The sequence below is a fragment of the Saimiri boliviensis genome, chromosome 1 (assembly GCF_048565385.1).
Source record: "Saimiri boliviensis isolate mSaiBol1 chromosome 1, mSaiBol1.pri, whole genome shotgun sequence".
In the NCBI taxonomy this organism is placed as follows: domain Eukaryota; kingdom Metazoa; phylum Chordata; class Mammalia; order Primates; family Cebidae; genus Saimiri; species Saimiri boliviensis.
Window position 1 is genome coordinate 118,213,023 of NC_133449.1, and position 12,056 is coordinate 118,225,078.

The 12,056-nt window shown below is 46.3% G+C and overlaps 1 protein-coding gene across 2 annotated transcripts in view; it reads right to left on the reverse strand.

The window, feature by feature from the left end:
• Positions 1-7,485: 7,485 nt before the first annotated feature.
• FTO (FTO alpha-ketoglutarate dependent dioxygenase) overlaps positions 7,486-12,056 on the reverse strand; it is a 410,140-nt gene continuing 405,569 nt past the window's right edge. For both annotated transcript variants that reach the window (XM_003937274.4, XM_074402846.1), the window contains exon 9: positions 7,486-9,818. In XM_003937274.4, the coding sequence (XP_003937323.1) occupies positions 9,665-9,818 (154 nt within the window). In that variant the 3' untranslated portion in view covers positions 7,486-9,664. The remainder of the gene's footprint in view (positions 9,819-12,056) is intronic.

Genomic DNA, 12,056 nt, shown 5'->3' on the forward strand with positions numbered 1-12,056 from the left:
CTGACTCCAGCTTTTGATTTTACTACAGAGGTTTCTGCTTGACCTACCAGTGTTCTGAATGATGCATCTTGGCCTTTTAAATGTTAATATCCTGGATCATAAATTTCCGTGGCTCTAATACTATGTAGGCTCACCATTATCCTGTGGATCTTTGTGACCCACGGAAAGAAGCAATAGCATACACACTGTTTTCTAGACTAAGACAGGTTCTCCTTTCTGGGCTCAAGTTTGGAGGGAGAGGCTGTTCCTGTTCTTGTAAGTGACCTGGAACCACCTTCCCCTTCCTTAGGAGGTTGAAGGTGAACTTGGGAGGAGAGTTTAAGAATGTTCTCAGTCTTCCCAAATCTCAATATATACCAGAAACTTGAAATCCAGTTTCTGTAATTCACCTGAAATAACTTCTCCCATCTGGACTTCCATTGCCTCAGCTATAAAATGGGTGTGACATCTTAAAAACTTCTCTTTGGAGTATGTGCCTTTGCAAATGTGGTAACTATTGCTTCTTTCACCATGCTGTGCTCCTATACTCAGGCTCTGTATTAAAATGAGCAAAGGGCAGAAACCAGAAACGTTGATTAAGAATAGGATTTTGGCCTGGCACAGTGGCTCACACCTGTAATCTCAGCACTTTGGGAGGCTGAGGCGGGCGGCTCACAAGGTCAGGAGTTCAAGACCAGCCTGGCCAACATGGCGAAACCCCATCTCTAATAAAAATACAAAAATTAGCCAGGTATGGTGGCTTGCGCCTGTAATCCCAGCTGCTCTGGTCCCTGAGGAAGGAGAATCGCTTGAACACAGGAGGCGGAGGTCGCAGTGACCCGAGATCGCGCCATTGCCCTACAGACTGGGCAAGAGAGAGAAACTCTGTCTCAACAACAACAAAAAGAATAAGATTTTGAGGATAGGGACTTTGTGTTGCTCGCAGAGTGTGATATTTAGGAAGAAATCAACAAGTGTGTGTTGGCTAAGACTGAAGAGTCAATATTATGAAGAGCCAGCAAAATATGGCAGTCCAAGGAGGGCTTGTGGCCTTGGCTAGCTTTTTCACCTGGGCCTTCCGAGGCATCTTCAGCTCACCAAGCTATGTCCCAGTGAGGATGCCCCTGACGCAGCCACACGTCTATTGCTTTGTGCTGGGTACAGGGTTTTGCCGGCCCAAGGCTGTCAAATTCACTTTGATTTTGGCCTCAGCTGGGCTTCATGCTTTCAGAACAATTTCCCCCACCGCCTTTCACTTGAGGTCCTTGGCAAGGATGCCTCTCCCATTCTGCACGCACGGCTCACTTAATGGGCACAGAGAAATGGGAGAAAGCTCAGGGAGAAAAGAAATCACAACCCGACCCAGTCTAAACCTCGGGAAATCTAACAGGGCCTGCATCTCTTTGAAAACTATACGCAGACATTTCTGGTCGAAGTGAAACCACGCTTCTCACAGAGGGCTGGAGACAGCAAATGGAGCCTTAGTCATACACAGTTAGTTTCAAACTTATGTTGCTGCTCACAGGGAGAAATCAATGTACGGTATATTAAAAACAATCACTGCAGCCCTTAAATGATCCAATAGTTTAGCTTTGAATGCATTCGAGCTAATGGGGGCTTTAATGGCTTCTGACAGATCATTCCATTGATCAAGGGGCATGTATGAAATACGCTGCCTACTAAACTCTGTTTTGATTTTGAGAAAAGAAAACTAAACGTCCATGGTAAACATGGCTTGATTGTTCACATGCTCACCGAGATCCCTCTCAGCGTGACCCTGGTTGGGAGCAGAGGAGGGAAGGATAATGGGAATCCTATATACCTGGCTTGCTTCTCTCCCGACTCTAATCAAGGCATAATCAACTGGAAACCTCTGTCTGCAGAGCTAGGGGCAGGGGGAGGAAGGTGGCCAGCCGGCCAGGGTTCTGGGTTGGATGAGTTATACGCCACAGCTTTGGCTGCTCTGAGAAATTGATTCATCTCTCGCAGGCCACGGGGCTTTGAAGGTTAACTGCGCTGGTCCCAGTGTTTCAAATAGGGAAAGCTGAATTTCCTATTTGAAAGAATAATCAAGTTTTTCAGTTAAGGACAGCAGTTTTGCAAAGAAACAAATAAAATCGTGCTCCTCCATCTGTGTGTCTGGAGGCGCCAAGATTATTTTATGAAATGCTGAGCATACCTCTACTCAGGAATGGCAGTTTTCATAGGGTGCACGGAGTCTGAAAAACTTAGAGGGCTTAACGTGATTCATTGAGACTATTCTTGTGCAAGAGGGGTTTTTATTTCTCCAAGCCCTCGCTGCTTGCTGTGGCTTAAGAGTGAGCTTTAAGAGTGAGCCATATACTGTTCCTGTGTCAGACTGGTCTTGCCTGATCAGAAGTAACGAGTGTATGTAGAAATTCTTCCATTACCCACCCAAACTAAATCAGTTTCACAGAATGAATGATCTGATTTAGCCTGGGTGGGTAATCAAGTCCTACTCAGTAGGACTTCAGCATTTACAAGGCCCGCCTCCAAATGTCTCCACCTGTTGGCTGCACAGCCGTGGTTTTACCTGTGGGAATGGATCTGGCTTGTGGACCCTCTCTCATTTTCTCGGTGACTGGGAAGGGAAGAAGAGTGCCCTTGAAATTGGCAGCACGAAGAGAGTGATCACCTGTGGTCTTGGTTTAGTCTTTAACACAAAGCAAGGCTGTGTGGAGGGCCAGGCGTAATGGCTCACGCTTGTCACCTTAGCACTTTGGGAGGCCGATGTAGGTAGATCACTTGAGCCTAGGCGTTTGAGACCAGCCTGGGCAATGTGGTGAAACCCAGTCTCTACAAAAAATTAGCTGGGTTGTAGTGGCAAGTGCCTGCGGGAGGCTGAGGCAGGAGGATCACTTGAGCCCATGAAGTTGAGGCTGCAGTGAGCTGGGATCTTGCACTGCATTCCAGCCTGGACAACAGAATGAGACCCTGTCTGAAAAAAAAGACTGCGTGAAAGAGCTTCATGCTGTTGTCACTAACAAAGAGGGTCAGAATTACCCCAGACACACAGGACCAGGAACCATTGACCTTCTCCTCAACTTCCTGTAGAATGGTCTTGACCTTTTCGGCCCCACCTGTAGGGCACCTTGCTGTCTTAGTCCAGCGCTTCCCATCTCTCAGCAGGAAACTAAGGCATTTAGCAGATCAGAAACAAAGGGAAACCCCGCCTGCTAGAAGTGCTTCATTTGTATTGGTGCCATGTTTAGTCAGTGGCTTTTGTAAAATTGATGAATTTTGTCTAAAGGCAAGTGCAGACAGGCAAACAGATCTGTATCTGCTGTTATCCATTTAGCTTGACACACATGTGCAGAGGAACTATTTTACCTCAATTCTTTCAGGATTGATGAAAAGTAAATGCGGGCAAAGTCATGAACTGCATCATTGGAAAAGAATCACTGAATCTAATACGGGAGGTTAATTAATGCTTCCCTCCCCTTGAAATAGACTGTCCCTGCTACTTAGACATTCAGAGTCAATAAACAATTGTTGTACACAGATCATCCATTAGAAGGTGATGGCAAGAATTTTTTTTAAGCAAATCTAAAATTGCAATGGGTGACCTACTCCCACTGGAGAAATGGGAGTCCTGAAACGTCGTTTTTCATAATATCTCATTTATAAAAAGTTTCATGCTATCTGTTTAGCAAAAAGTGAAAGCTCTGAAGAGCAAAGGGGATAATATACGGGATAGTGACACAATATTCTTCTTGAACAACCCAAAGCTATTTGTAGTCCCTTTGAATATTTTGATCAGGATACCACTGATCATATTTTTCATCATAATGTACATGCGTGGAGGATTTTTTTTTTTTAGACAGAGTTTCACTCTTATTGCCCAAGCTGGAGTGCAATGGCATGATCTCGGCTCACCACAACCTCCACCTCCTGGATTCAAACCATTCTCCTGCCTCAGCCTCCTGAGTAGCTGGGATTATAGGCACCCACCACCACGCCTGGCTTATTTTGTATTTTTAGTAGAGACGAGGTTTCACCATGTTGGTCAGGCTGGTCTCGAACTCCTGACCTCATGATCTACCCGCCTTGGTCTCCCAAAGTGCTGGGATTACAGGTGCTTGCCACCGTGTCCAGTCGATTTTTAAGTACCCTTAACATACATGATCACAGGGGACAGAACAATACAATGAGCTAGGCATTATCATCCTCCCCGTTACGTAAACAAAGACTGGAGCACAGAGCGGGTTAGGGGTTTGCCGCAGTCACGGAGCTACAACTGTTATCACAGCAAACCTCCTTAATAATAATAGCTAGTACTTCATTGAAGCCCTGTATACGTCAGGTACTGCGGGAGGAATTTTAAATGCACATTAACTTATTGAAACTTCACAATAACCTTAGGTGATGGATCACTCCTATTCTATTTTGTTGACAAGAGAACGAAGATTTGAAAAGGTGGTAGGATGCGGATCACACACCGAACCAAGACTTAGAAAACCTGTTCTGCCACTCAGGAACCCAAAGATTTGGAAAATCGGATGAATGACGCAGAATAGAAAGGGCGGAGGGTGCAGAGAGGCCCAGTGTCCAAGGCAGGAGGAGGATTTGGGTCGGAGAGCAGGAAGGACTTGGGTGACAAGGTTCTGAGAGGTGGGAATTAGGACCATCCTGGGAGCATGGGATCAATGGGAGCGGGGCTGCCTGGGAACCAGGGTGGAAAGGCTTTGTGGGGTGTCAGAAGGCATTCGCTTGGTTCTCTTGCTCACCTGAGGCAACCGATAGATTCCTGGAAACTAGATAGTCAGGTCCTTCTAGCCAGGATCTGGGGAGCACTTGTGATTCTCCTTGTTAATAAGAGAGAATGGGCCAGGGGCGGTGGCTCACACCTGTAATCCCAGCACTTTGGGAGGCCGAAGTGAGTGGATCATGAGGTTAGAAGTTTGAGACTAGCCTGGCCAACATGGTGAAACCCTGTCTGTACTAAAAACACAAAAATGAGCCAGGCATGGTGGTGCATGCTTGTAATCTCAGCTGCTCAGGAGGCTGAGGCAGGCGAATCACTTGAACCCAGGAGAAGTAGGTTGCAGTGAGCTGAGATCGTGCCATTGCACTCCAGCCTGGGCAACAGAGCAAGACTGTGTCGAGAGAGAGAGAGAGAGAGAGAGAGAGAGAGAGAGAGAGAGAGAGAAGATAATGGAGAAACAGACCTTCAGATACTTTCTTGGTGTTTCCAGGAATCTATAGGGTGTCTCAGGTGAGAGAACCAGGTGAATTCCTTCTGACAACCCCCAAAATCTGCCCCCCAAACACAGCAGTGGCCCGGGGGTGCCCTTGCTGTCTTGCAGGAAGTCATTCTCAGCCGCTCCCCTCCTCCCACCCATCCTCTGCAAGCTGCCCGGCTTTCCCTACAGCCGCAATCATCACAACACGCCTGTGCCGTCTCTCCCCTTTATGGTTGTCAAATTGATTTCACCACGGAGATACCTATGGCTCCCAATGAAACTTAATTAAAAATACCATTTAATCACAGAGTAACAAAGGCAAACGGGATAAACGGCATTACCACTTCGGCGCGTTTTAATCCGCGCCGCTCCTCTCCATCTGAATCTGTCTGGATGAGAATTGCCTTTTCAAACCAGAATCCCCTTGTCTTCCATGCGCTTGCTCCTGACAGATCTCCAAAATAAACAGTATTTAGCGTGGCATGGATCCAAATGTATGCAATCTGCCCAGTGGTAAAGTCAGCCCTAACTAGAGCAAGAAAAAAAAAAAGAAGTTGCATTGGAAAATACCTTCCTTCCCTCAAAGCATACAAAACACCATCTACTGAAAGTGGGGTCCATTAAACGGGGCCTATGGACTCTCAATTCTGGCCTCCCTCGATTCAGTGAGTGATGGATTTCGAAGCTTATTACTAAAATTGTGTCACCAGTAATGCCATGATCCTGCTCTTTTATGTCTAGAAAGTTCTGTGGGGCTGGAGCCTGCCAGTGAGGATCGGCTGGGGTGCGGTGGGGAGGTGCCGTTTAGAGTGAACTCTGCAGGCGGGCAACCTAGAGGGGCTGCGGCCCATCTTACCCATCTTGAGATCTCACCCAGCCAGGGGGACATTCCCAGTTGGAAAGCCGCTCCTTTGGAAGGAGCCATTTGCTCTCTCTCAGAGACCCTCTGGAATCCAGAAAGCGACGGTCTAAAGCGTGAAAATATCTCACCAAGTTACCGCCACGCCCTCGTTGCTTCAAACCCTTTCATGCTTCCTGGGATGTGTGGAATAAAACCCGAGCGGCTCTGTCTTCACTACGCTGCATCTCCCCTTCCCCTCTCCTGATCTTCTCAACTTTGGGCTCAAGGTCCTTTTGCTTCCTTGGGTACCCCCCTCTCAGGACTCTCCTGCCTGGGCCCACCGCCCCCTTTCCTGGGAAGCTCTTCCTGACCTTTCCCTTCCCCACGCCTGATCGAAGTCCCCTGGGTCAGTCACCATCTCCTCCTGCTGTCCCGCTCCCAGCTGGTTTCCTTCCTGGCACTTCCAACCACCTGCCACAATCTTGTTATTGATTTTCTGGTTACTGTCTATTTCCCCACTATGAGATAAGTTTCTGTTTTGGTCACTACACATCCCAGGGCATCCAGTAGCCTGGGGGGCAGAGATCTGTCTGGGGTCCCCAGACTTGCCCCATTACTGAGGCTGTGGTCAGTTCCAAGCAAGGTTTGCGGGAGGAAGAGAGGGAGGTGGGACAGTCAGTTGTGCCTCAGTGCAAAGGGATCTCTTAGATCACTTTTCTCAAGATAGCTGGGACCACAGGGAGGCCTGGCAGGAAAGCAGGTGGGGGCTGCTGCTGATGGAGGTGGTCCCTTATCCACACATGTGGGGGGAAGGGTGCAATTTCCGGACCTGTGCTTCCAGGAAAATCCTCCAATTCACCGGGCAGAAGCAAGCCTTTCCATGACCCTGCAGGATACGAGTTCACTGTCATTGCCCACACCAGCTGCCTTGTTATTGGGTCTTGCCCACCTCCTTCCACCCACCTGAAACCTCCCTGGAGAGCACATGAAATCCTCAAACACATGCTCAAAGTCACCAATTCTTTTTTCTCTCGCCCTGTGGCCCAGGCTGGAGTGCAGTGGTATGATCTTAGCTCCCTGCAACCTCCGCCTCCCGGCCTCAAGCGATTCCTGTCTCAGCCTCCCGAAAAGCTGAGATTACAGGTGTACACAACCACGCCCAGCTTTTTGTGCTTTTAGTAGAGACGGCGTTTCACCATGTTGTCCAGGCTGGTCTCAAACTCCTGACCTCCAGTGATCTGCCGCCTCAGCCTCCCAAGTGCTAGGATCACCATTTCTTCAGAGCAAATGTAATCTCACCTTTTGGATTCACTTAAGGTAATAATTTCTCCAACCCTGTTGAGCATCCCTGGACTCCACATGGAGGGCTTTGACAACTAATTCCATCTACCCAGGCCAGTGAAGCTGGCTCATCCATGCAAAAGGAAAAAATAGAATCTCTCTTGGTTTCTTATCTCATCCTTTTAATATTTTTATTGTGTATGAATATTTTGTGGTACACATGACATTAGTACAAGCAGTCTACGAATAGAGTTCAATAGTCACACATATATATTGGGGTGAGCACAAAACATTTCGACTAGAGGGGTGCAAGCAAGCAGGTTTGGAGAGTGCTGATATGAAGGGGTGACGCAGGTCAGGTTCACAATAAATGATACAATGGAGAAAAAGAGGGAATACAGCAAACCATTGGGTCATGTCCCACCTCGCGGCAGAAAGACGCTACGTAGCTTGTTGCCATGTGAGAATGGGGGCCTAGGACTGCTGGGTGTTCTGCGTTCTAAAGAAAATGCAGACCTTTTAATTTTATGTGAAAGCTCCCAATTTCTAAATATTGGCCCCTAATGGAATATAACAAAAAACGAACATCATGGGGGCTACAGAAAACACTGGGCTGGATGGCCCAAGGGCGCCCCGTCTGTGACTTTTATGTGCCACGCCCTCCTGGCCTACGTTATTTCATGTGATCTCTGTAATGACCTGTGAGAGTGCTTCACTTCTCTCTTACTGATGAGGAAACCGAGGCTCAAAGACACTAGGGAATGAATCCAAGGTCTAAGAGACTCAAGTCTCAACATGATGAGACCCTGGTTGCTTTGCTTAACGTGACATTTCTGTGGCTATGAACTGCATGGGAATGAGCGCACCCCGTGAGCCAATGCAATTCTGGTGGCAGGAAAGAGTTTATTATCAGTGCACCTTCAATAGGCAAAAGCTCTTCAACTTCTCAACTACTGTGAATAACTACATGGGAAGGCAACGGGCTGGGGAGAGGGGGGGCTAACTATTTTCATGATTTCCGGGGCACAAATGGGCAGGAGCCAGGTCAGAAAGGGAGAGATGTGCTAATGGCATCACAAGATAAAACTGGCGCAGGGGTAAGAACGAAGAGAGGAAAAAAAATCTCACCCACACATAACAGTACTAGTATTTCCTGGGTATTTAACTATGTGCTGGAAATTGTCCTAAGTCTGTTATTAGATCATCTTAATCTTCATCTTGGGAGTGGTGCCTTTCATATATTCCCATTATACAGATGAGGAAACTGAGGCATATTAACATGCCAAAGCACAGGGAGCTAATGGGAGTCTTAAAGCCCAGATTTTAAGCTCCCCTCTCCACTGTCTCTGAGTCTCCAAGGTCATCAGGATGGGGCACTGCGGTTCTTCAACCCTCAGTTCTACCTGTCACTACATAGGAAAGAGGGACTTAGAGAAAAAACTATACTATGCTGGTTAAATCTGTGAAATAATGTAAAAGGAGCTGCATCTCTTTCATTAGTTCAGGGAAACTCCCTAAAGACAGGCTATCAACTTAATTTTAATTGTTAACATCTCATTCCTGTGCACTGAGCGTAGGTCTCAAAGCTCAGACTTTCACTTAGGTTTGTCTTAGGGAGAGGAGAGAGGCCAGTCCTCAATGAGTCATTTCTCTTTCAGTTTCTTTGCCTTTGGGGATAGAGGTTACAGAGGAATGGAAAAGAGAATTCCTGCTCTCAAACTTTTTACAGAAGCGTTGTCCAATCAGACTTTCTACTATGGTGAAAATGTTCCATATCTGTGCCGTCCAGTACAGCAGTCACTAGCCACATGAGGCTATTAAGCCTTTGAAATGCGGCCTGGGCAACTGAAGAGCTGAATTTTTAATTAAAGTGAAAACTGAATTGAAATTGAAGTAGCCACAGCTAGCTAGTGCTACCGTATTGGACAGCACCATGGGAGTGAGAGAGACTAGGATGGAGGTCTCCAACTTCCGTCTTTCCCCAGAGGGCTGGGTTCACTCCAGAGTCTCTGAAAAAGCTTGGGAAAGATGAAAGCAGATTAGGCTTTGTCACCTGCTGGGCTTGTTCCTGTCACCTGCGCTGGACCTCAGGGGCTGAATGGTTCATGTTTTAAAATCTGAGTGATTCTTTTGGGGGAAGGAGGTCTTGTTTAACACCAAGTCAGACTATAACACAGGGTCATTTTAAAACATTTCAAAATGCATGGGCACCATTTCCTAGCTGTTTTGGATTGGGACCCGGATGCTACAATCTAGGGGCCAAGAGAAGTCTCCCCCGCCCTTGCTTAAGCCCATGATAAGGTTGGAGGAGAAAAGCCAAAGACCTCTTTCTCTCCTCTGCCTGAGACTGGTGCTCCTTCTAGGGTCTTCCTTCCAGAAGCTGACCTCTGAGCTCTGAAACGATGTCTGTGAGATCGAATGGCAGATGCATCGAAGCGTCATCCTTTTCCCAGTATGGCCGACATTCTGGCTTCTGATCAGCAGGTAAAGTTCGGGCAATTCGCGACTGGCACCTAGAAGAGTTACAAATAGGAAATTAATCCACAGGAGGAAACCCCCAGAAGACCCCAACCTACAGGAAGCTTGGAGCAACACTGGCCAATGCTCCAAAAACAGTCCTCCGGGGTGAAGGTCATGGTGATGATTGAATGAGGCTACAGGTGGAACGCAGGTGTTTATAAGAAGAAAGAATGTTCCTGATGGTGCTGGGGCTTCCTTTGCTTTGATTCCCAGATGTGTATTATCTCAGGTGGCTTCGTAGGTGCCAATCATCAGGGAAATTCAGTTACTCTGCCTTTAAAATGGCGAATTATTTTGTCATTATCTCAACTGTTATTTAAAGTCTGTGATTAAGCCATTATCAGATTTAAATGTTTGTGGGATTGCAATGTATTACTAGATTACTGGGAAAGATTAAATTGAATTTACTGCATTAAAACGTCCAAGAATAGATTAAACAATATTACAGTCTGGGATTGACTTAGGAGATCCTGGAGATTTACAAGTGCCCCAGCTTGCTGTGCTCAGAAAAAGGCACTCCAAGGAGAGACCGATTTATAAGGATATATGCAAATAGAGGTTAATAATCATTTCCACTGATGAAGAGGTGGGAAAAACTTCCACAAAATTAAATTAAGAGGCTAGCAAGAATTAGTCCCTAAGGAAAACACTTAAATCACGGTTTTTATTAAATGGATTATTCATCAATAGTAGAGAAATTAATTATCATATGCAGCTAAATTATAGCCTCATAGGACAAAAAATTGGGGCAACGTTCTCATGCCTTGGCAGGCATCTATCTCTCAGAGAGACTGGCTCATTTAAAAGTGACCTGGGAAAACTCAGTGGCTCTGGCTTTATTTATCTGCAAAACGAGGGTCAGAGAGAAGGAAACGCATTGCAATAAGGAATGAACAATTTCTCTACTCCCCTGGAGTCCATGGCAGTGAAAATGTGTGTACCAAAACCAGACACTCTGAGGACATTCGGGAGCATGGCGCACATGCCTGTCTCCACCCCCGCCTTCCCTGCACTTTTGTCTAAATCAATTAAAAAGTGGCCATGCTCACTATTTGTCTTCTGACTGTGTAGGACTGACTATGAAGAGATCAAAGGATGGAATATCCCGGCCCCATTTCCAAGCTTGATGGTAGAGAGGGTTCCTAACTGAAAGACATCTTCTTCTCTAGGGAATTATTAATGGTAAGGGGAATCCCCTCGGGAAAACATACTTTCAACTTTACACCTATTTTCGCGTGTGGTTAATTGCTACACCGGCATCCTATGCACTCAATCCGTCGTACATTACATATAACATTCTAATATATCTTCGGCTCTCTGCATCAGGCCCTGATAATAGCGTCTGTTAACATGCAGTAAGTACTATTATGTAGCACATCACTTCATAAATAATAAGATTAGCTGACCCCGGGGCCCCAAGAAGAGTAATGTGTTTAAATGTTCTCATTATTTATTTAAAACAAGAATTAAAGCAACAGAAGCTGCTTTTGACAATCCTCTTAGCATAAATATTAAACTGTTTGCACTGATAAGCTACGCTGCACTGAAGAACAGAGGGTACGTTCTGGGGACTACTTAATCATAGGTGTTTGAGACCATGCCACTTGCTGTCGTGGTTCTGAGGGTGCATCTCTGTAGTTCCAGAGACTGTCTCTAAACCACTTGAAAGGGATGCAGGGCAAATTAATATTCAAGGAAAGCTGCGACTAATTACAAAGGAACTCTGCAAAGCTTTTTAAATTGTGCTTTCTCTCTGCCTCAGAATCCTAGAGTAATGCTCAATTTACTCGGTAGGGAAAGTTATTCCAAATTGAGCATCTCAATCTCACAGTGGATAAATTATCCGTGCACACATTATCTGGGCTGGCAGATTAAAGGGCTATGATAAGTGTCGATCCACCTAGAATATCATAAGGTTTGTAGAAAGTCAATAGAGATGCTTTTTCACCTGTCAAATCGGTTTTGCCTCTGTACTTTCAGAAAGTATTAAACATGCTGAAGCCTGCTGCAGAGGTCTGCTTATGCTGTGTTGCACAAGCTTCCCAAGCCCAATGGCTTTTCTTTTGGGCAAAGCTGTTCCACAGTTTTTTGCTGCTGTTCTTCTCATCAAAGGACCGGCTGGAGCCAGGCGTGGTGGCTCACACCTGTAATCCCTGCACTCTGGGAGGCCAAGGCAGGCAGATCACTTGAGGCCAAGGGTTTGAGACCAGCTGAGCAATCTGGCAAAACCC